At 35.8% G+C, this 25,373-nt stretch overlaps 1 protein-coding gene across 13 annotated transcripts in view; it reads left to right on the forward strand.

Moving 5' to 3' along the window:
• CACNA2D1 (calcium voltage-gated channel auxiliary subunit alpha2delta 1) overlaps positions 1-25,373 on the forward strand; it is a 426,426-nt gene that overhangs the window by 211,448 nt on the left and 189,605 nt on the right. For all 13 annotated transcript variants that reach the window (XM_069801699.1, XM_069801697.1, XM_069801705.1 and 10 more), the window contains exon 5: positions 12,512-12,556. In XM_069801699.1, the coding sequence (XP_069657800.1) occupies positions 12,512-12,556 (45 nt within the window). The remainder of the gene's footprint in view (positions 1-12,511; positions 12,557-25,373) is intronic.

A 25,373-nucleotide genomic window follows, 5' to 3' on the forward strand; every position in this document is an offset into this window, starting at 1 on the left:
TCCTTTTAAATATTTTGAAACCACTGACTGCAACATTCCTAAACATGATCTTTTTGTTGGCTATAATCAATAGAACAAAGTAGCAATGTAACAGATGTAAACTCGTTTCCTTTGAGACAAATTGTATTGTAGGTTTGCCCATTACTTGTGTCGTGGTTTAACCCCAGCCAGCAACTAAGCGCCACGCAGCCGCTCACTCACTTCCCCCTCACCCAGTGGGATGGGGGAGAAAATCAGGAAAAGAAATAAAATTCGTGGGTTGAGATAAGAATGGTTTAATAGAACAGAAGAAACTAATAATGATAATACTAATAAAATGACAATAGTACTAATAAAAGGATTGGAATATACAAGTGATGCATAATGCAATTGCTCACCACCTGCTGATCGATGCCCAGTTAGTGCCCGAGTGGCGATCCCCCCACCCCCACTCCCCCCAGTTTATATACTGGGCGTGACATCGCATTGTATGGAATACCCCTTTGGCCAGTTTGGGTCGGCTGTCCTGGCTGTGTCCCCTCCCAACTCCTTGTGCCCCTCCAGCCTTCTTGCTGGCTGGGCTTGAGAAGCTGAAAAATCCTTGACTTTAGACTAAACATTACTTAGCAACAACTGAAAACATCAGTGTGCTGTCAACATTCTTCTCATACCTAGCTCAAAAACGTACCACTGTACCAGCTGCTAGGAAGACAATTAACTCTATCCCAGCTGAAACCAGGACAACTGGGTAAAAAATAATTTCCTCAGGGGGTTTTGCAGGTTCGTTGGAGTCAGACAACTGGCATATTTCCTATATTCTGTTATGATAGTGCAAGAGTTGTTGCCTAGTTCATTACATCCTAGCACTTACTTAAGTATGAATTCAGAATGCCAATTTCCTGTGAACCTGATATAAACTCATGTCCAAATTGTTTAACTAGGCTCCTGTACTATACTGGTCCCAATATTTACGATCTGGATAATATGCAATCAGTTTAGACTATTTATTTATTTATTTATTTTATTTTTATGTTCTTTCATCAACTAAAGGAAGTAATGCTGAATAAATTAAAATAAACATACTTTGCTGCTTTAATTAAACAGATCAGATAGTGTGATATAGAGGTTAATTAGCTGCTAACAAATTAATTTCATTTTCCCACCTGGAAATCTGCTTTGTAATCGATTGCATTTTGCCTTATAAAAAGAAGCCATTCGCAGTTGCTTATGCTTTGAGGAAGTTACTGTGATGAGATTAGCAATTTCCTGAACCTTTTGGAAGAATATATTTACCAAAATTAAAAAGGATTTAAAAGATTTTTGTCTCTCAGGGTTGTCTCTTGCTTTTGACTTAGAGGACTGGAGGAGGAAGATAGGAGATGGTTGTTTGTATCTCTTTAGATAGAGTAGCCAGTTCTTTTAAACTCTGTGACTCCAGAAGTCTCCTTTTCATTTTCTTTCCTCTTCATTTGTGACACATGCAGGTACATAAAATCCTAGATTTTTTTGTCATTCTTTGGGGAGATGGTAAGAATATTGAGGGAGGTTTGGCTGGTAGGAGAAAGAGAATAATGTTTTGAATTGTTGCCTGTCCACCTCCTAGCTTAGACCAGAGGCATGTTATAAATCTTTCTTCTACTTGAATGGGAGTGGATATTGATTCTTGGTGTTTGTATCCATTGGGGCTATAGTAATATTATTTGTGAGTTTCTATTCATAACATGAAACGTATGTCCATACTGGGGTTGTTCCAGAGTCTGTTTGGTTGACTTCAATGAGTTTTGGCTCAGACTGAAATAAAACGCTTTGAAAAAGTCTTTGGAACGTACTGTGGACTGAAGTGAGTTGTGTGCAAAGTTGATGGTATTTGCTACTCTGCCTCTATATCATATTTTTCTTCTTAAAAAAAAAAAAATCCACAATGTTTAAAATTGCAAAACAGTAATTAAAAAAAAATTGGTAAAGGAGACTAAAGCCATTTCAACACTGTTTTCAAGTGGCTGCAGGACTATGCAATCAAATAATCAACTCTTAGAATAATGGGGATGATATAAGAGCAAAAGCTTCTTATCCTGCCCCACTGGTTACTACTGATATGGTTTGTATCAGGGATCCTGCCACTGGTTCTTTGAATCCTCAGCATAAAGAGAGTCAGAGCTGAAGCTTTATTAATGCCTGTAGCCTTATTTTTGTCATATAGAGATGTTTTACTGAGTATTCCCTTTCAAAGATGGAAATAACTGCCTATCCCAAGAGTTTTTCTCCATAGTCTTACCTTATATGTGGAGCTCCTGGCTGGTAGTTAAGCTACTGGGTACACATAGGATGGAAGTAAGCAAATAATGCATAGTGTTTCTAAAATTGATTGGTTCTTTTTACTTGAGAGAAAACCAAAACCAAAACACACAAACAGATTGCAGACTGCCAGAGAAACAGCAGTCTTTCCCAATACAAAGCCTGTTTCTCTGTTTCTCCTCTCCCATTAAAGTCTGCAGGGGAAATTAAATTTCAGAAATTACAGATTTCTCCATCTGCTCAAGACAGGCACTTTCCTCACTTTGATCTGCTGAAAATAAATAAATAAGTATAAAACCTAATGGCTTTGAAGCTTAAGTCCTGCTGCCAATGGATGCCCTCATCCTTCTTCCCAAGTTATTATAGATTTGTGGTGCTTACCTTACTAAACTTCTCTGAAAAAGTGAACAAAACAATTATTTATGGAAATGTTTAATTTATTGTCTAAGACGTTTAGGTTTAATTAGAGTACACATCTGTCCTCTAGCCTGTTGCTGTTGGTATCTGTAGTGTCAGGGTTTCAGTTCAACATGAAAGTGAGCAGTAACCAGAAGGTAAAAGGTTACATAGCCAACTGGAGACAGATAGCTTGATAGTCTTAGGTACAGAGAACCTTATATTAACATGTGCAGTATTTCTTAGAAAAAGAAATATACTCTGTAACAATTCTGTTCTAAGAACAAAGTCTTCCATTTGAATTAGTCTTGGCAGGCTTGAAGGCACTGCCAGCTCAAGATTCCATTTTGTAGGTACATACAAGTTCCCATTCACCGAATGTTGTACCAGTATGAAGGTGACTGATGAACATAACAAGAAAAAAGTCTTCTATTGGAGGAGCATTGCAGGCGAATCCTGGAAGTCTAAAGGTGTAAAATGATGTGCTTTTGGCATGTGTCCCCATATACAGTCACTATGATGTGCTGAATTGTAGCTGTAGTGTAGTACATGGTTAATGTTTGCATATACTCTTGCATAGTGATGTTTGTGGTTTTACTGTAGATCGAAATATTATCCTTGAAGAGAAATCTTCAGTTTGACTAACTAAAGCAACAGTCATTCTGTGATATATTCAGCTATACCAGAGAGTAATATCAATGTGGTTTTGCATCATTAACTCTTCAGTCACTAATTCTTCATTCCTGCATGAAGTATTTGGCCTTTGATATTTTGCAATTAAAAAAATACTTAATTGGTTGCCACATTTGATTTGTTTAGTTCACCAGTTGCACTAAAAAAATGAGATTAAGAAAAAAAGATCCACAAAGTTAAAAACAATTCATAAAGAAAAAGACTATTCATACCAATAGGCAAATTAACAAAATTGTTATATTACCAATTATCTGCATGTACAACAGAGATTGCCTTCTGATTGCAGGCCATTGAGCTATAAGATGTCTTTATGCAGAAATTATTCATGGAGTATGTTGTATTATTTCAGGAGAACAGACAGCTCTGTAGATTCTGCTTCAGGTGTTTGTCTGACATGTATTTCTCATCACCTCGTGGGCTGTACTGCATTTAACCTGACACATTCAACCACTTCTGTCTTTTAATTCTACAGTCAAATTGCGGTTAGTACTTAAAATACATTCTTAATTTTTTCAGGAAGTAAAGTATCATTCTGACAGCTTAACTAGTCCAATGGCAGTTTCTTATAACAAATTTTATGGCGAAAATTATCTGAAAATTGGGAAGTTTTGTTTGACATGGAAAAGTTTTTCCTATTCTTTACAATTTCTATGATCAATTCTAGAGATTTGAAGACAGGAGTACTCTTTCTAGTATATTTTATGCTTCTTTTTGAGGCTGTGCTTGCAACCTTGATACTCTTCACTACTTCTCTTTTTTTCTAAGTAAATGTATAATGTGACATAATACATTATGGGGGAAAAATAAAAAAAAACCTTTACTAATTGTAACCTGTAAAAAATAGCAGGGTTTTCTCCTGAGCTTTGAATGTGGTATAAAAAATTTCTTACTCAGCTTTACTGATTATAATTTGCACAAGACAAATTAAATCAACGGTGGTTAAAATCAGCATGTAATTGGATATGGTCACAGTGAGGGAGGGAACACGAGACAACATGCCACTGTGAAGGTTATGTCATTAAGTGGACCAAGCAATGGATGGGCTGTAGCAGTGCAAACTTTGCACACACACTCCCCGTACACAAAGTTCACTAAGACCTGCCCGGGCCATGGTGCCAGTGAGTCAGCAGAGCCCAGCCTGGGGTACGTGGGATGTTTGCTCTGGCCAGTCTCAGTTCTGGGCTCTGGGCAGTGGCTTGGCACTGTTGCCGGCTGGTTCCACCTTGATGCTTGGCTTTCCTGGCATGTTAAACATCCACGTGGCAACGTTTCCCTACAGTCTCTGTTACTGGGGGTTTTATAGACAGGTGTCACAGGATGCCCATCAAATCAGTCCATGACATTATCATGTTTTTCCAGCATCTCAGGTGTTCTCTTGTCATTCACTGATGCACAGCCTGTACCGAGGATTGTTTCACTCCTTGTTTGCACTGCCATGTGTGCCATAGCTCACCACACTCAGCCTTGTGCCCTTGGCCATGGCTTGTTGTACGTGGCTCTTGATCAAGGCAAGTTCATGATGCTCCCATGAGCTGTAAGTATTCAGAAGCTGTAATAGCATAACATATGATCTCCTGTTTGTGACACATATTTACTGTTAAAAGTATTTTCATGTTGTGCCTGCCTTAAGCCATCAAAAATACAATGATTTGGTAAAATAACTCATCTCTCAACTGGAGTCCAGTGTATATAGGATATGCATTTAAATAGGTTTTGCATTTTTAAAATACATGCTATCTTAATGTATTTCTTCACAAAAATTTCAGATTTGATTTTTTCAGTTTTATTTTCACTGTATAAGTTTCTGAGTTTTATCTGGACCATTTGCATTAAACCTATTTCACAAAACATATCATCAGTCAAAGTGAGGAAGCAAATGTTTTTGCTATATAGTATTCACTAATGCAGAATTCAGAGTTCAGAATAATGTTCATAATAATTTTTCTAAATAGGAAAGCCCTATAACTATACTATTCACATGGTCAGGAGAAAGGAAGGAGGGAGAAGAGGGGGTGAGAGCAGAGCAAGTGTCCATTCCATTTGCTAATTGTGACTTAATTGATCTAATGTATTTGGCTGTCATTGATTATTACATGTTGAAAAGAATGATGTATTCAATGATAGGAAGTACCTCAAGTTGCAGGGGTGAGAGGCTTCAGTTTATGGGTCCTGACTCTGTGAAGGTGCGAAGTAGGGTCCAAACTTCTCAGAGCTGTGAAGTCTGAGGTACTTCAAAGGTCCTTATAGAAATAGGGTATTAAGGTACCTAGAGAATATTAATGTTGGAAACTCAAGTACTTCCAGAGTTTTAGATTCTTCCAAATTTAGACTTCAATGAACTTTTTCATTATCCCAGTTTTTAACTCAGATGCCTAAATTCTCTCTGCCATCAGCATTGCAATCTTTGGATCTAGCCTCAGGTAAAAATCTCTCAGAATTGATGTCAAGGACTTGAAAGTGCATTTTTCATATAGTGTATTTTTATCTGGAATCTGTATCTGTACATTACTCTTATCTGATAAGTTATCTGTTTCTATGAGGGTTGAATGTTTTAGTCCCCCTGTCTAGCGTGCAGATGATCAATAAATTACTAATTTTATTTATCACTCTGATGCATCTGTGAATGGACCAGTGATTCTCTCATGAAAACTGTCTATAAATTTGAAGCTTTCCAGACTGATAATTTCAGTGAAGAAATAACCTCTAAATGAATGCTGAATAAGTCGATCTTTCTCACCTTTTAAAAGAAAGTGTATTCTATGACAAAGAGCATGCAGCACCTTTAATTCTCCTTTATGTTATTTCCTGTAATCTTCACCTTCATCTTGACATTCCAATTATTAGTCTCAGTAGAATCTTGAGAAAAGCCCTTTACACAAATCCGATGAAAAAGGCTTATCATAAATTATAGTGCAGACCTGGAAGTTTTTAATTAGTGTATGAAATTTAACATTCTGAGAAAGTAGTTCTTTGATCAAATTATGTTTTGGGGAAAAAACATCTAACCTAAGTGACTCATTTGCCCATATTATGGATAATATGGGGAAATATTGCTAAACTGGGATGTTATTGAACTTTTTGATATTTGTCAGTTTTTTATTAAAAATTGTTTGATTTTTAAAAGATCTTGTTTCTAAGTCCTGTTTCAAGGTCCTGTTTTAAATGCACTTTCCCACCCATTTCTTACAGCCCATGTTGAGACACAGTAATTTCAACTAATTTACTATATTGCTTGACTTTGCATTCACTTTAAACACAGGAGATAAATGAATATTTCTACTCATGGATAATGAAGGGGGGAAAAAAGTTATTGGCTGGTAATCCCCTTACTTTACCTGTACCATTTCACTTCTTACATAAAATTATAAAACTATAACAAAAGAGGTTGTATAGTTGGCATTCTTTCCTTTTTTCCCTGTTTGCAGGCTTTTATTCCCTAAAGTTATTCTCTTTAGAAATAGATGTCATTTTTTATTTGTGGGAGGCCATATTTAGCTTTCTTTTCTGAAGAGTCTAATTGTGCCTTAAATTGCATGTCAGACTATATAAGGGATTAAACTAAAACTACCTGGTTTATTTGTCATAGGATTTATTAGGTTGGGTTTAAATCTTAGTTACCCTAAAGGTATTAGAGTGAACTTTTTAAAATGCACATCTTTATCCAAGAAGATACAAGATTTATTTTTTTTTTAAATTAAAGCAGGTGGATTTTACCAACACTTAATGAAATGTGTTTTTTTGCATTTACAATAATTTCATCTGGTATCTTTATGAAAGATGAAATAAACCTGTATTATTAGTTTTTTATTGCTGCATGCTGAAGCAACAAGACTCCCAGTTCATCCACTAGCGTTATATGTCTTTTCAAAGTGTGTGGGATTAATATGATTTTAAAATATTCTCCAAATTTGTATGTGTACTTCTAATAACTTATTTTTAAACTGAACAGTCAAAATCAGATATATATTTGTAATATGGTTTGTTTTTTCTCAGTTTTTGATTTTTTACTCTACCTCATTACCTGCACAACAAAAGAATCCTTGTAGGTATCACTACTAGCAGGTTAACTACAATATAAAGGAGCTTTATACGTTGCCGCTTTTTGGTTGCTTTAGCACATTTTGTATAAAATACTTATAAGTCATGGGAATTATGCTGTTTTAAAAAAAAATCAAGTAATCATATTTGGCCTTAATTTCAGATTTTAAAACATACACCAATAATTATGCAGTAATATATATTTGCAGTTTTATCCACTAGACTAATTTTAGGTTTGCCACCAGTGTTTCATTGATTCAAATGTTTGAAGTATGGAGACCTTTAACAAAAACTCTTCTGTTTGTTTGTTGTTTTGTTTTTTTGTTTTTTTTCCTGAGGGCGTTTATTATCTTCTAGCATCTCTGTAGCAAATAAAGTCATGAAAAAGAGTGTTATTTTTCCTTTCACATTTTCTCTGCAATTGTTTTGAAACTGCTGTTTTTAGGAAAAATGGGTGATGGTGATGTCTGTCTAAACTAACACATTACGTTGATTTCTTACCCTACGAAAAGCTGTGAAAAACTGTTTTCTCCCTCTCCTCCTATTTTTTTTTTAAATAACTCATTTATTTTCAGGTAGTTCATTATAGTGTCTCACAAAGTTCTAGAATTCATTTCAGGCCTTCAGTCTCCCCTGCGTGCCTAACACCATTTGGGGCCACATCACAGGATCTAAGTTATGTAGAGTCTGTAGGAAGCCTCACGCACAGACCTGAGGGCATGAGTAATCATAATCACAGCTTCAGCGAAAGCAACATTTCTGAATAGATAGTATTGGATGTTTGTTGAAAATCTTAAGATTTCCAGTATATATATTTTTTTTTTCTTTTCTGAATTAAATGCAAACATCTCTTGTGGAAAAGCAGATACTTCAGAAATCACATGTACAATATTTCCACCGAAGAAGAGTCTTGACCAAGTTGATGGGGTCCATATTTCATGGAAAATTCTTGGAAGTCTAGCATTGGATTTACAGAGCAGATTTTCCTACAGAAGCCATTATGTGGCAATGACAAGGAGCTTTCATCTTTGGCACTTGGTAGAGTAAAGGAGGATATATAGCTTTTACAAACAAAATGACATAGCTATATTATCACAATTTACATAATTGTCTGTAGAGTCAGATATGTCTTGTTGCAGTGTAATACCTTTGTGTTGTTCTTGAAAGAATTTGATTGGTGTATTGGGTTTGTGTGGCAAGGTTTTGGTAGCAGAGCAGGGGAGCTACAGGGGTGGCTTCTGTGAGAAGGTGCCAGAAGGTTCCCCTATGTCCAACAGAGCCAATGCCAGCCGGCTCCAAGACGGACCCGCCGCTGGCCAAGGCTGAGCCCATCAGTGACGGTGGTAGTGCCTCTGGGAGAACAGATTTAAGAAGGGAAAAAAAAAAAAGTTGCTGGGGCACAGAAACTGCAGCCAGAGAGAGGAGTGAGAACATGTGAGTGAAACAGCCCCACAGACCCCCAGGTCAGCTGAGGAGGGGAGTGATAGATGCACATCTGGCATCCAGCCAGGGTCATCCCACCACAATTTGAAAAAAATATTATTTCTTGTGAGGACAAGCCAACTTCAGCTCCATTCATATAATTCTGAGTTGAGATTAGGCATTTAACTAGTCAAATCAATAGACTGGGTCTGTAAACTTGCTCCGTAGAGAATCAAAATGAGAGTGTAAGTTAGTGTTGGTATGAATCCAAATTTCATCTGCAGATGTTCTGAAAGATTATATTTTCCCATGCTTTTCTTCTACTTGATGAATCTATGTGTTTCTTCAAATCTCTAGACACAGAGATCATAGAGACCAGAAACTTTGGATTCTGTGTGGTGAAACTTGGGAAGTTATTAATACTACCCAATATGTAGTATTTCCCTTGGAACTGTTTTATACGCAAAGCTGGGAAACAAACTACTATTGAAATGAAAAGCAATATAAAGACAATGGAACAATCTAACTTCAGCAGATAACAATATCAATGAAAGTATGGAAGAAAAAAGATTAGTAGGGTAGAATAGGAGAAAATAGTAAGAGTCACAAATAAAACATTTATGACCTTGTCCTTAATGTAATTTTTATATGCCTTGCATATCCTTGTCAGATGCTGAAACTGTTTGCTTTGAAAGAGGAATTAATGGCGGTGAAAACTACCCTTCACCTTTCCAACTGCATACCTTTTGTAATCTTGTCTACTGATAGTATGCTAAAGTCTCTCATTTATGTGTATGGTCTTCTAAAGTCATTCTTCCATAAATTCAGCTCCAGGACTGTCTTACTAAATCTGTTAATTCATGAACAGAAGTAACAGTGAGTATTTACCACTCTCTCTCATAGCATTACTGGGTAAAGAACAAAAATAAATATCTAGGATATTTACATTGTATTTTAGGCTAGCTGGATAAGTGTACAGTATTACCTGATGGCAGAAGTGTACAACAGTGGGAAGATTCAAATTCTTTGTGTCAAGAAGTTAATAAATAACTAAACTACTTGCTTGAGAACCAGCAACAAGGCAATTTGTTCTTGTCAGCTAGAAGTGGTTAAATTATGAAAAATTGTCCTCTAAAAATCTAACTGATCCATGAATCTAATTTGTGAACTATACAGTGTTCAGTGTGTTGTAGCAATGTGTATGTCATATTTTCTATATTAAAAGTAGTGAGATATGACCAATGTCAGTGTTAGCTTATGCATTATATAGGTGGTATCTCCAGGCAGGGTAATGAACTACGTGAATAGTCTTAACAAAATATCTAATTCATTTGGGGGGGTGGGGATGGTTATTTTAATTAACTTGTAAATGTGTCATGTTTCTGAAACTTGATTCTTTAATAGGTGATTTAAAAAATACTGTTTAGTCCAGTAGAAGTAGATAGCAATACTGTGCCAGCTTCGATCAATTTAAACAATATAAAAGACAGGGGAAAATATAGTTGTGACAATAAAGAATCATTTTGTTTAAGTAGATAAACAGAATTGTATGCGTAGAGGACAGTGTTAAAAATCCTATGCATTAAATGATTCTATGACAAGGTATACTGTTAGGGTAAACTTGAATAATGGGAAGGGGGTGGGGAAATAAACTGATACCTAGATGAGAGTCAATACAAGAGAAGGCCTAATAGAGTTGTGTTTTATGAAAATGTTTCTTTTTAAAATGAAACCAAGAAACAAAAACTATATAAACATAATATCCAGATAAGTATGTCTGTATTGCTTTTCCTGGTCTCATTTTTCCCCAAACAAAAGCTTCCAGGAAAGAGATTGCAGGGGAGGTGCTCTGACATGACATGACATGACATGACATGACATGACATGACATGACATAAGGGGGTGTGGTGAAGGAAGTATTCTTTTCCCCTGCCTTCTGACATGAAACAACTTTTTTTTTTTTTAATTAAACAGATCATCTTGTGATGAAAACAGTTCTGCTAACATTTCCAGCTAGTACCACTCAGAGTTGGAGCCTTTGCAGTTTTAAATGTTGCCTGCTAAAGAATCACATGGCTTTTTGAACAGATCAAATTATTTACAGAACAGTTATTTTGCACACAACCATGTACAAAGTAAAGAGGATCTGAAGAAAATTGAACTTTTGCCTCTTCCAACTTACTTGAAGGCTTCCACAAGCATTACATGGTCTTTTCTTCACAATAATCAAGTGAATAAGCAATTAGCTTTGGTCTTTAATGATGAAAGGAATTTCCTCATGTGTCTGTAACACACTGAGGTCTGGCTTAGTTACCCAGATACTGGTACAAAACTGACTGACCTGTCGTGATGGAAAAGTAGAAAAGTGCATTTTGAAGGAAAAGGAAAGAGTGAATAGCATTTACCTCAAAATGGCCTTTAGGTCATCTGTAATATATTTCATGTTTGGATCTCAAAAAGGTCACAAAGGAGAATGAACGATGTTGTTATTTATGAAGTGAGGAAAATGGTGGTTTATAAACATGAACTGCATTACCTTGTAGCACGTCATGGTGCTTTTTTAGTGCAAGTAATAATTGTCGTTGGCTTACCCACTTGAAAAATGATTACTGAAATAATTTTTTCCTGTTGGTATTTATAAAAGAAAAAACATTTTTGTGGTCAACTTTTAATTTAGATATATAAATTGAAAGGTATTACCATAAACAGAACTGAAAATATAAATTAAGGTTATTTTTGGAGGTTAACAGCAATCACCTATTTTAAACAAGCTGCTGGACATGAAAAAAATTACCTTCTTTTCTTTATTTATTCAAAATCTGTAATGGGACTTAAAAAAATGCTATGTACATATATGTGTCTATTTCATACAGAAATGCACATAACAATTGCTTACTTTCATTCAAAAAAGTATAGAGCACATTACAGCAATTCTATTTAGTGGAAAGCTACTACAGTGAACCTAAATCTTTAAGGCTTTTAAACGGTTCAGAAATATTTCAAGAGGAAACAATACTGTATTCCATAGGAAATACCCCAATTTTCAAACTACTGTAGATGTTACACTGAATGAAGCTTCTGACTGATTCTGTGACGGAAACTAGTAATCTTCTTCACTGCTTTGCTTGAATTTCATAGTACAGCGTTTCCACACAGCTGCCAGGATCCGCCCTATGCTACAACAGCCAGACTCTCCTGTCATGTATTTTCCCAGATTTTATTTTCACCGTGGGAGGTGAATAAAACAATAAACCTGTGTGCAACAAATACTTAACCCACTTAGCAATGCCCATGCGTCGTTGTATCTATTGCCTGCTAGATGTCGTGGTGTATAAATCACCTAATTGCATAGTGAGAGAGTCATATGTCTGCAAAAGAAACAGCTTACAGAAGACTTTTATGAGCTCTGGATTTTGTCCAACGTTGTCTGTACTTTTCTAGCTGGCTTTTTGAGAGACTTATGTAGCTTAACAGGGAAGAAGCATTAAATGAATGTTAAAAGTTAAACACAAGCATGGGAAACATTACATGCAACAGAGAGCTAGCAAAGGTCTGATTCTGTCATATTTCAAAGATAATAATACATAAAGAAATGCAGTTTTATTTTAAAATGTATTTTAGTACAAATTATTGCTAGTAAACTTTATTCTCTACTTTCAAACTAACAATTATTTTCTTTCTCTTACAGAATAATGATATAATCTATTACAATGCAAAAGATGATCAGAATGATGTAAGTAGTATGTTTTTTTGTTTCATTGCCTGTAATCGTAGAGAAGTAAGGGATTTAAAATATTAATGAAACTCTTAGACTAGCATTTAAGTATTTTGCAGAAGCAAGAAATCAAGAAACTTAGAAATGTCTTGAAAATTTTCCTCAAGAGCCAGATAATATTTTATGTTCTAATTCTCAAAGTCTGTCTTCCCTCATACAGTCTGAGTTGCTGATCAGGCAGGGAATGTGCTGGGAGAAAAAAGATCTTGACAGCAGTATCATTCACTTTTTGAAATGTAATAAAATCATAATTATAGGACTGGAGAATCAAAATGATAAATATAAATAATTTACTCTGAAGGAACCATTTTCTGGCCCTATTTTCCAACCTCATATTATCTTGTTCTGTATTCTTTTTAAGAAATTTTATACATGAGGGGAAAGCAGATGTAAAATGTTACTGAATAACTATTTTCATGCACTTTGTGATCACTCATATGACTGTAATCAGCTTTGGAGAAATTGAATATCCAGTCCCAAGATTTAGGCAAAGTGTATGATATTTCAATTCCTGGTTCTACTAAAACTCTGACTTTAAATGGTTTGAAGTTTCCTATATGGCTTTAACTATTATAAATCTTAATGTCTTGTGGGGAGAAGACAAGTTATGCTCACCTTCACTTGAGATAATACAACTGCTTGTCTTCATTATAGATTTAATTTATAAAACCATAGAAAAATGTTGTAAATGTATTAATCAGAATTGCCAGCATGCTTCATTTGCACTTTTTAATCAAGTATTCTTTAGAGATTGATGGCATCACTATTGTAATTGATGCTTCTGCTGTAAGGCAATTAAAGAAGGTACATAGATCATGTCAAGCAGAACTGTTTGATATGCTTATATAGAGTCACGAGTTCTGGAATTCAGATACAACAAAGTCTGCCGCCCTGAGTTTTAAAATTTGTATGCTTTAAGTAAAATTCATTAAAAGTAACATAATTTTGAAAGATATTGTTCTCTTCTCATGAAATGCACTGGGATTGCAGGTGCTAATCACTTCTGGAAACAGAATTACAAAGCTTAAACATTGGATTTTGAATCTAAATGTACCACATAGTGATGGTAGATTATGGTGTGAAGGAGAAGGCCCTGCTGTATCTGTTATAATTAAATAGCATTGGGAAAGGTCTTGAGGTGACTACTTCTACAACATAAATTCAAATCTGTCAGGCAAGGCAGGAAGGAAATACTGTTCCAGAATTTACTCTCATTTTCTTTGACTTTCCTCAGGATTTTTGTTCCCCCATAAAACCACACCAAAACCTCCCCAAAAACAAACCAAAAAAATTTATTTCACCAGATGTCTTATTTGTATTTCTGTTTCAGTTTTATTTCTTTTTATGTCTTTTTGAAGTCTTGGAATGACATTATTGTCGAGTTAGGAGTAGTTCCTTGTGAGTCAGGGCCAATCTGTCAAGAAAGAAGTAACACTGTAATATGGCATCAACAACACAGAGTGCAATACCAAAACCCAACGCCAGCTTAAGTTATTATTTTGAAATGTTTTGAATCACAATGAAAAACTTTAAGTCCTAAGAATTTCAGCTTAGTGAGCTGAAATGTTTTGCAGATCTGTGCTATATGGACTGTGTAAAATATAAAAATACAGCACTGAGTCTGTGGTTCTGTTTGAGTTGCTAGTATGTTTATAGGGCTATATGTATTGAAATAAGTATTTTTCTTTCATTCATAACAGTCCTCAAATCAAAAGGGTAAAGAGGGAGAAGGGGGGGGAAAAGGAGTTTTTTTTGCTTTTAATCTCTTTATTTAATTCTAAGTTTAGAAAACAATGTGAAGGGAAAAGATACCAAGAAAGTACAGTATTTACAAGCTCTGGTTGTTTGAGAGTGTGTGCTTTCTGTCAGTCATTTAAACTTGGCTAGCTGATCAGAAAAAATGTTTTGACTCAAGGAGGTACCATTAAAAAGTTCCCCATGAGTTCTAATTACACCATGAAAAGAGAGGCCAGTCTCAGATATCTCAGCCACTGATACCTCCTCATTGGTTCAGCATATCTGCTAAGGGCTGGATTTGTTCATCCTAGAGAAACATCCTGGAATTCTGCTTCTTCTCATCCAAAGAAGAGCAAGGAAGGTGGTGAAGAGTCTAGAGCGCAAGTCCTGTGAGGAGCAGCTGAGGGAACTGGGGTTGTTTAGTCTGGAGAAAAGGAGGCTGAGGGGAGACCTTATCGCTCTCTACAACTACCTGAAAGGAGGTTGTAATGAGGCAGGTGTTGATCTCTTCTCCCAAGTAACAAGTGATAGGATGAGAGGAAATGGCCTCACATTGCACCAGGGGAGGTTTAGATTGAATGTCAGGAAAAATTTCTTCACTGAAAGGCTTATCAAGCACTGGAGCAGGCTGCCCAGGGAAGTGGTTGAGTCACCACCCCTGGAGGTATTTAAAAGACATGTAGATGTGGTGCTTAGGGACATGGTTTAGTGGTGGACTTGGCAGTGTTAGGTTAATGGTTGGACTCAATGATCTTAAACGTCTTTTCCAATGTAAATGATTCTTTCATTCTGTGATTCTTGCTATTTAGAAAAGGTGACTATTTCATAATGATGCTAAACGTTATCCTCCTTCAGCTGCAATATCAGTATTAATTCTTAATAAACAAAATAAATCTTATTTATATTATAGAAGAAGAAAAATTATTTTAGAGATGTAATTTATACACGCAGATTTGGATCCCTTTAAAAGGCCCGGTATTTCAGGAACCACTAACATGCACCTCCTAAAAGTCTATTCCATGTGTCTTGAGTTTTTCACTGTTAACATTTTTATGTAAATATTTATTAAAAAATTAAAATGTAGGAATTATTTTCCTTCATCAGTAAAGTTGAGGCTGATTAGATAAATTCAGATTAGGAATCCAAGAAAAATTTGTATTCTAGTTGTAGCACTTTGTTGGGAATAGAAATTTGTAGGTATGCTTACAGATGATTTTTGTCCCATTAAGATGGTAAAATCAGTTAAATACTTTTTGATAAAACACATTGAGTGTGAAAATAGCTGTATTTGTGCTTCTGCTGTCATTGTGATCAGTAATCTAACTTGAAAGAAGCAGCAATAAGGATAAAATGGTCAGTGATCTGATACTGAATTTTTTTGAGAAAACCTACATCCATTTCTCAACTATGTATGCAAAAATGACAGACTTTTCTCCCCTGTTCCTGCCTGAAAAAAGGCTTGAGGGGACTTAGGTGGCATCTTTTTTTAGAGATTTTAATAAAATCGTCTCTGAAGCACTGGTTAGTAAAACTGCTTTTGCCATCCATTCTTTGCTGTGTCTAACAAGTTCATGTATTTTTCTCTTCCATGCCGTGAGCCTTCATTTAATCACAGAACATGATATTGTATTTCTCTTTTATTTCCAGTAGGAATAATTAGTAGCAGAAATTTATTTATTAAACTTAGATATCTAAGCTAGACACTGGGATACCTCTAGAGAGCTGTTCAGTTTATTCTGAGATAGGTTTCTAAGGTCAGCTGAATCACTTCTAGATGTGTGTTTCTCTTTGTTGACCAGGTTCCTATAACGGACACTTTTAGATCTTAACTTTTAGATGTTGAAGAATTAGAATAAATTAATCTCACAGGTCCTGCCTGCCAGTTTCTATTTGTCTCCACTCTTCCTTATAAAATTATAGCTTTATCAGAAGAACAGTCCTCCAACTTAAATTCTGTGTACTTTTTCTGTGTGTGTCAATATGCTGCAGTATAGTTTGCTTTCCTTCTTCCTGTTTACGTACCACATTCAGGAGATCCTTCTCTCTCATTTTTCATCTGCTCTCTCGATGGGCCTTTTTGAATCTAATGACTGTGTTTGCTTGGCCTTAAAAAAAAAAAAAAAAAAAAGCACGTGAAGACCAATCATTCTCTGGCCTGTAGATTTCTCAGTGTCTCAGATAAAACAATCAATTTGTAACGCCTTAGTCCATCAATCAGTAATATACCTTTTGTACTCTTTATCCTACAACAGCAATTAGATTCTACTTGCTTATTTCCCCTGCAGTGCTATATGTAATGTGTGAGCACTTCATGATAATTAATGAGTTTTATCCTCACAACAAGGTAGGAGGTATTATATTACCATTTTTCATATCTCATAGGAAGATAATGGCCAAACTTGTAATTTAATACAGGTCTCTCAGGTTTTCATTCACTGTCCTTTTCCCTAGAACCCTTTCAGTTTGATATATTGCAGTCTGTGTCATGCACTTTAATTTGCAGGTGTCAACTGCTTGTGTTGTATTTGGACAAATGCTGCAGTGCTTTTATTGGACAGCTGAGTGCTACTGCATTAAGATGCCCTTTACCATAAGTTTTAATATTGCTTTGCCTCTTTTTTCTTTGTGTCCTTTGTACCCCGACCCTATTTATAGTCATCTTTGTTTCACTGTTGAGTTCTTTCCTGTTTTTTTGTGCTGGTCTCTATTTTATTTCTAGTGATTCCACATCATCTTTATACTTTATTTCTAAATCTAATTTTTCTGTTTCCATGTGTTCAGGTAATCCACCTCTCCACTGTGGACTGAATTGCTCGACTGAATTTTCATTCTTCCTTGATTCCTTCCTTAATGTTTGTCTCATCTGCTTTTGCATCTTGCTCCTTTTCTACCTTTTTTATAGTGTAATTTCTTGTCCTGGTTTTATAAACTCCTTCTTGCACAAGCTACAACAGCCTAAGGAAAAGATTGAAATTTTTCAGTGATGTAACTGAAAGGACTAAGTATTGCAAATAAACAAACAGATGTTTCTTTAACATGAAACCAGCCACACCTCACTGGACATTTGCTGCTCCTCCGTAGGTCTTCCTCATTAGGTTTTAATTGGGAGCAGCCAGTTGCATATCTTGGCAAGAGTTGTGTCTCTAGTTAGCACAAGTGATTTATTAGAGATTTCCTTTGTGCAGTCCCATGTTGGATTGCAGTCATGACTAATGGAACAGTACTTCTTGTACAGTTATTGATCATCTATTAAATGATAGTAACACTTATTATTTTATTTTACTGAATTAATGTGAAGGCTCTAGAATTATGGGTCCCTTTGGGGAGTAAGTACCTGCACAAAATGTGAATTCACTGTGACTAGGGTCAATGTGTGGGTTCCACTAGAGGAAAGCAATCTGGAGAATGCCTATGGCTGTTTTAAATATGAAAAACAGTTTTTCATTACTTTATAAAACTTGCAGGGAGAAATCTTTTAAAGCTGATAAACTGTCTTTGCCACATGGTTTAGACAGTATCTCTTAATTCAGTGATGCCTTGTTATTTTGGAATCACATGGGAAACATTAGCTCTCCCTGAGTTTAAAACTGCAGCATAAATGCAGCTATCAAGTTTTAAATAATAATGATGAAAAAATATATATCTACATCAAGTTGAAAACTGTTGTAAAACTAAGAAAGGATGATTAGGTGTGAATGTAAACATAATTTCCAAAAATTCCTGGTGGGTTTTAACATACCACAATTCTGGGCGTATAAGGTGGAATGCATCAGGTGGAGAACATAGGAACTGATTGTAATAATCTTTTGCCTGCTGTTTTATAAGTGTTTTTTTAAAACACCCTAATCTTCATTGGTAAATGTGGGTAAGCTATAACCTGTTCTCTTTCCATCCACCGAATCCATCTCCCATTTTAGAATGGAAAGCTGAGAGATGGGAAAATTTTCAAACAAGACACATTACCCCACTTGCTTCAGAAAGTACACTTCCTATGCTTTTTAGAAAGCAAAATAATTTCTACCCCAAACTTTTTTTTTTTTTTTTAAAGTATGAATGTATGGTCAAAGTAAATATGGGGCAGAAGTGAGCAGAGAACAGAATGGTTATCTAAGAGGCACACTCCTTGTAGGTCTGCTTCTTCCCTAGAAGAGACACTGAGATTTAGAGGCATGCTGACAGTGGCACTGGAGGCTTATTGAGTCTCTGCTTATACCCTTACAGAGGTCTTTTCTTTTCTACTGATTAATGGTATCAAGTGTTGCAAAATTGGTCTTGATTTGCAGACATGACTAACTTAGTAAAAAGAAGTCTGACCATGAATTAACCCAGGTTTACTTCAAACCAAGTCTGAATCTAGTCTAGATTTGATCAAAGAAATGCTGGATGTTTTTTTCTCCTGCCAGCAGAATTCAGGAATTTTTTGGCTTTTCTCCTCATAACATGCATTGAAAAATAGCAGAATGATTTGATTTATTGAACAAACGAGTATAGTATTTTATGTATTTTGTAGCTGGGCAGCAGAAAAGAAGAGTTTTCTCTGTAAGCCAGTGCCCCAGGAGCTGCGTGTTGGGTCAGGTAGAGCCATTGAGGAGGAGGTGGCACCTGAATATGGTCAGTTGGGAGGAGGGTCTGGAGCTGGGGCAGTGCAGAAGGGGAACTCCAGACATCAAGTCTCAAAGGTAACAGGTATAAAGAAACTTTATTCTAGAGACTGGAAGGACGATGCCAGGTTTCTGCAAGTCCAACAGCTGCAGGTTGCTGGACTGAAAAGTGAGACTGCATGTAAAGACCTGCCCTGGCAGTACAGAGAAAGCTGGGGCAGGGATTGCTTTACCTATTACATGTCACCCAGCAGATACCAATTTCCTCCAGTTTTGGAAGGTTTTTTTAACCTTATTCTGATAATATATACCTTTAGAAATTTCCCTTGTATCTGCACATGTAAGAGGAGTTCTATCTCAGTGATTTGACTGGCTCTGGATGCCAGCGTACAAATAACAAAATCAATATTCTACCATCTGGTTTTAGCTACAGGTAGACTTCAAAGCATCATTTTCTTCCTGAGCTGAAGCTACACATTTTTTAGCATTTCATAGACAGTGAAGGATTGGCATTTCCAGTGAGAAATTTGTCTCAAATAATTTAGGAAAAGCTTAAGTGCTAGGCTGTAGAAGACCTAGTCTCCTTTTACTATAGGGCAGCCTAGCCATAGTAGCCAGCTAACTTCCTTATCTAAAGTTGCGTGGTGCTCTTATTCTCTCTGCTTTCATTATATGACAACCAATATGGTTTGGCATTGTAACATCACAGGCAACTATGTGAAATGGATACAATTGCAATTAGGATGTATTGTGTTTCTTTTTATCTTCTCTTTGTCCTTTGCTTCTTTGATGCTGAAAAAAGTTGTTAAAATGAGTCATAAAGAATTTGCCCCATCATTTACAATGAGTAAGTGGACAAAGTATATTTCGTACAGATTGGAAAATGTGGTCAGATAACTTGACGATAACTGTGATTTGTACACCCCTGCACTCAGGAGGGCTCCAACAAGTATCCCTTCTATGCATAGTAGGTCTTTTTAGGGATTATTTTTGTTAGTGCTGTTCTTCATGTGTGTAAGATGCAGCTATTTTTAGATTAATTTTCTTCTCCTTCTGAAGCTACTAGGGTTTTTCAGCAGGGCAAGATATTGCAGATAATGGATTAAATAATATTTACATACCTGGTTCTCATATTTTCTGTTTAATGTTGCATCTCTTTATGGTATGTGGTAGAATTAGGCATGTGAAAATTTCACTGGAAAACACCATTTAGCACTTGTTTTAGATGATATTTTGTCCATTCTTGGAGAATCACGATACCGAAATGGGCTAATGGCTAAATTTGTAAATTGACTGAAATATTAGTTGACTGATGTTTAATGGAGGTATTTTGAATTTGAACTCTTTGACAACTTCAGCTGCATCTGTGCCATTTATTCTGATTCTTGGCAATATGACATGGATTTTATTGACATTTTGTTTGGGTTTTTTTTCCCCTTCTCAATGTAATGTGTATTAGCTATACAGACAAATGCCCTATTCTAGCCTTTTTTTAATATAGACAAGGGAGACATTTTGCTAGGGTAAATTGCTCTTAGACTGACCTAAGCTATAAGAGGGAAAGAACATTTTTGCTAATATAAATTATATCTTCTGTTATGAAAGACTGTCAGAGTAGGACTGTTGATACACCCATATAGGGCACATTTTTAAAGCCTGAGAGAAGTTTCGTTAGAACAGGAATTTCTAATCTGTAATAAATGTCATATTTTTCAACTATATTTTCATTTTTGTTAAAATATATCTTGAATATTAACCTATATCTTTTGATGCTGGCATGTAGTACTTGGAATTAATAATTAAGTCTATAATGCATTTAAAATTTTATGAAATTAAGATGGAAAAATTGATAGATTCTCATAGATGTCCTAACCTATTTCCATTTTCAGAAAATACTTCCTGGTTGTTGCACTTTTTGATTCCTGAGAGCATTCCAAGCCTCTGTCCCATGCTTCTCAAATATACAACATAATCAGAGATGTTACTCTTTTAAGTTATTATATTCTAGATATCATAGAACATACTTACTTTGGTATATAGGTTGAAAAAATTATTTGAATTAATATGTTTGAAAATAAACTGCCTTAAAAAGGTAGATACATATTTAATCTTTTTTTATGTAACAAATTAATTACGCTTTGGGGAGTTGTATCTCTCACTGCAGTGTATAACAAAAATAAAGTTTTATGGTTAAAAAATACACTTCTTGCTGTAGTGAAGATGTAGACAAATCCTGTTATAAGATAGCACAAAGTGTCTTATCTTTAGTATATGGGGAGGAGGAGTAACAGGAAAACCATATTTTTATGTTCTTTAGTCTTACATCTGTTCTTCATCGTTTTTATACAAGAGGACTTATTGTTCTTATTTCTTGTAATTTCATGGTACCTTGACTTCCAGGTCTTTTAGGAGAATGCATAATCCAGTGTTTTTGCTGTGCACTTTCCTCTCTCACATCTGGAATCCAGCGTTACAATTTCTAACTGTGATTTGGATGCCATTCTTTGGAAAATGAGCATTGGAACTGATAGTGAGGGCATAATTGACATTGTCTGCTTTAGTACCAAGACTTTTTGCATTGTTCACTGAGGCATGTGTGCCTTTTTCCAAGTATCACTGGGAAACACATCAGGTCTTTCCATTTCAAGGCATTATAGGTAAGCTCGAGTCCAACCCATAGGGAGAAAAGGCATTCCTTTGAGCTTCCTATTGAAATTATAATGATCTATTGCCACAGGGAGCATGGCTTCTTGCTTTTTTTCCTTCTTTTTATTTTTTTTTTGTATTCCAGTTAAAAAACTAGGTGTCAGGTTTTTATTACTTTATTCAAATTTGTGCAAGTCTTCTCCCAAATGAATTTATGTTCGAGGCTGCAATGAAAAATACATGATAATGAAATATATGACTGCCCCAAAGCTATCTCCTACCTGTGAAACAGAGTTATGAAATAATAATGGCAAGAGTGATAACTGTAGTTGTCAGTGTCCTAAAAAAGATGAGGATGTTCTTAATGCGGAGAATCCTACCTTGAAGGCAAATCTGCACAAAAGAGCAGTGCTTGAAGTCTCCCTATGGAGGCTAAGTTTATGCCACATCAAAGATCAGAATTCAGCCCTAAAGTTAGTGATTCATCAGTTTAATGGAAAATTTCTTCCTTCAGGATATTTCCTACTAATATCAAATGCATGAGTGATAACAATTACAGTGAATGCAGTGTATTGTTTATTGGTAAATAAAAGCAACTCCAAAAGCTGAACTTGTTATAGAATGTTTATAGCATTTGAAGCAGTGATTTTTAGTGAGTGCTTTGTTGCCCAATTACAGATAGCAATGTTGTACAAGTGTCTTGACATGTCACTTTGAAATGTGAGGATCACATTGAGATTTTTAAGTGGTGAAAACCAAATCACTGAATCTGATGTTTTCATATGATTGATCGAAGGTGGAAGTAGGCTTTGAAAATTCCAAGTCATATCAAGAACCCTGGTATGGAGCACTTAAAATATTTTAATAAGATTTAATATTTAGGCTCAAGATAGCTAAATCACCAAAATCTTTGAGTCCTATTTTCAAGTTTAAGAAGTTAAGTAAAAGAGACAATGTGCTGATAGGTGTATCCTCTGTGGTTCTGCTGATCTACTGGTTACTCCTATGTCAGATGAAATAAATGACCAAATGAGCCTTCCTCATAATTATGGCTGAGATAAGAGGTAAATATTGTAATTACAAAATTGGCTTTAATATTCACTTTGTATATGGGGCAAAGGAGACATTCTGGAATCCCCATTCTGTGAAGCATATAGAATTATTATTAGTTGATTGGGAGATTAATATGTAGTTTTACTTTCCTCCGATACCCTGAAATGCTGCTTTACTCAGAGACGTAATAGTGTATTTGCTTTCTTGGAGATACTTTCACAGTGGTGTATGATTCCGAATATATTCCCAAACAGGAAATAATCTATGCATTTCACTGTTTGGGGATTTTCTGGGAGTTCCCTGTAGTTTCAGTGGTCTGAAATGCAGTTCCTCACCTGTTCCTGCCCTGCCTCTGATTCTGCAGATGAGAGCGTTTCTGAACTGGCCAATGCAATATGAAAAAAGCTGGATCACTTTCCCTGGCCTTTCCACATAGCCATTCTCAACATGCTCTGTCCCTGTTGTTTTTTTTTGGAGAACAGATGAAAAAAAAAGACTGAAGAAGAAAACCATATCTAATATAAAGCATTTCATTTCTGTGTGTTTGTAAGTGAATGATCAGTCTATTCTGTGAAGTGTAAGGCTTTCTTACTGTATCCAGTGCTATCCTTTCCTGCAGTTATCTTCATTAACATCTCTAGTTTCCAGTACTTGCCGTAATATGGCAAAGCAACAGAGCTTCAGAATTGAAGCCTCTCATTTTATGCAAAGTCATTTACTCTGAAGTTCTGCACCTGAGTCATGCCTTGCGTAGGGCTGAGTAGGAAGCAGTCTGGGGTTTACCTTCAGATATATTACTTGTCCACATGGCTGTGAAAGGCCATCTGTGATTCTGCTTTTGTCTTGTGACTTGAAGTCTTTCAGAGTTTTTAGCGTTGGTATGTGAAAAGGTGGATTAAAGCTACTCCTGCAGCTCACTTCATGGTGTGTATTGCAACTAACGTTTAATCCAGTGGGGAATCACATTGTCCAGACCCTAAAAACTTTTGAACTCGTCGGCTTCAGCTGACCTTTTACAAAGGTATTTTCTTTTGCTGACTTTTTTGTACTTCTTTCAAAATCTAAAGGTTGACCTGTTTCTTCTACTTTTTTTTCTTTTTCTTTTTTCTTGCTTTTTTTTTTTTCCTTCTGTGTTTTTTGGTTTTGTTTTTGTTTTTCTTCTGATGTGCTTTTCTTCTTGGGCAGAATATCCTTCTAAAATTTCCCTCAGTCTCTGTGAATGCTATTCTTCTAATTTATTGCATTGTTAGGATTTCACCATACTAACATTTTAAAAAAATATAATATAATATATACATAAAAAATATAATATAAATAGTCTTACATGGTGTTATGGCAGTTTACTTAAATTGTTATATGGTATTTAGTCTGCAGGGAAGGTCTATGGTCCATATGTAACCCAGAGGTCAGTGCATGGTTTACTGTTACCTACTGCTTTTACCTACCTAGATACAGCTGGCATTTAGTTAGTGAAAAGCTGCATTATATTTAGGTAAGCAGGAATTAGTGAGTGGTGTTTGTATAGTGTTTTGAGCCCCATTAGTGTTAACTCAGAGAATCACACTAAAAATTAGATTAGGAGGGTTTTTGGAGGTCACGTAGTCCAACCTCCTTCTCAAAGCAGGGCTTTACTGTTATTAATGTTGTTATTGACACAGAAGACGGTATAAATTAAGAAGAAAGAGCAATAACCAATTAGTATGCTTCAGGATGTACAAAATCTGGACCTAACCGGTATGACTGAAGATAAGAGTGAGCTGTGAAACAGGATCAGCCGATGGCTTAGCAAAAGCATGGCAAAGACAACTGCATCAGATGAAAAAATCGAATTAATTAAATGTTCACATTCAGTTGGTATTATAACTAATTCCCAATGAAGCATTAAGATGATTTAACAGTTTTTGTTCTCCAGGGATATGATCTTTAATCAGATGTGGGGGTGGTAAAAGGTAGACAGTGTAATTTATTCCAATAAGAGGAGAACGGTTCCTAGTTTGAAATTTAATTGGGTGATGTATGAAAAATCTAAATTATCTGGAGTGCATTTTGATCTTGAAATTGTAGGTGACCAAGTATTCTATGGGACTTTTGTCAACAATGGGTATTTTTATTTCATTTTATTACATATGTTTGAGTACTCTAATGGGATGTGAATGATCAATGATTTGAACGAGGCTATGAATTTTAAAGGATATTGGTTTTTTGTTAATAATTGACTGGGCTTTTCTAACTACTCATAACATTTAAATAAGTTAGAGTAAGATGTGCTTTTATTCTAATATGACCCTGCATTCCTAGTGTTGGCTAATGATACCGTCTTATCCAGTCAAGCCACTATTAAAGTCAGTGCTGAAGTAGGCAGTTCTGTGCCATACATGAGAACTAAAGGGCAGGAAGGAAAATCACTCTTAATGAACACCCTGGTCCCGAACCCCTGAGTTTTCCTAGGCCATCACCCCATATAGAAGAGAACCAAGTTGGGAGGTTCAGATGGGGTTACACATCATGATTCCTGAACTATGACCAGGATGTATGACCCAGGAGGGATATGGAGGTGTTGCCTGAACCTTCAGGAACAGAGGGGATAGAATTAGGGACCACTGAAGCTAGTCAGACAACACATGTCCATGGGACCAGATGGGATGGATCCAAGGGTGATGATGTCATTATGAGGCAGCTCTCCATCATCCTTGAAACACTGTGGGGATTAGAAGAGGTTCTTGGTGACTTGGGGGTGG

This window comes from Haliaeetus albicilla, chromosome 14, assembly GCF_947461875.1.
Source record: "Haliaeetus albicilla chromosome 14, bHalAlb1.1, whole genome shotgun sequence".
Taxonomy (NCBI): domain Eukaryota; kingdom Metazoa; phylum Chordata; class Aves; order Accipitriformes; family Accipitridae; genus Haliaeetus; species Haliaeetus albicilla.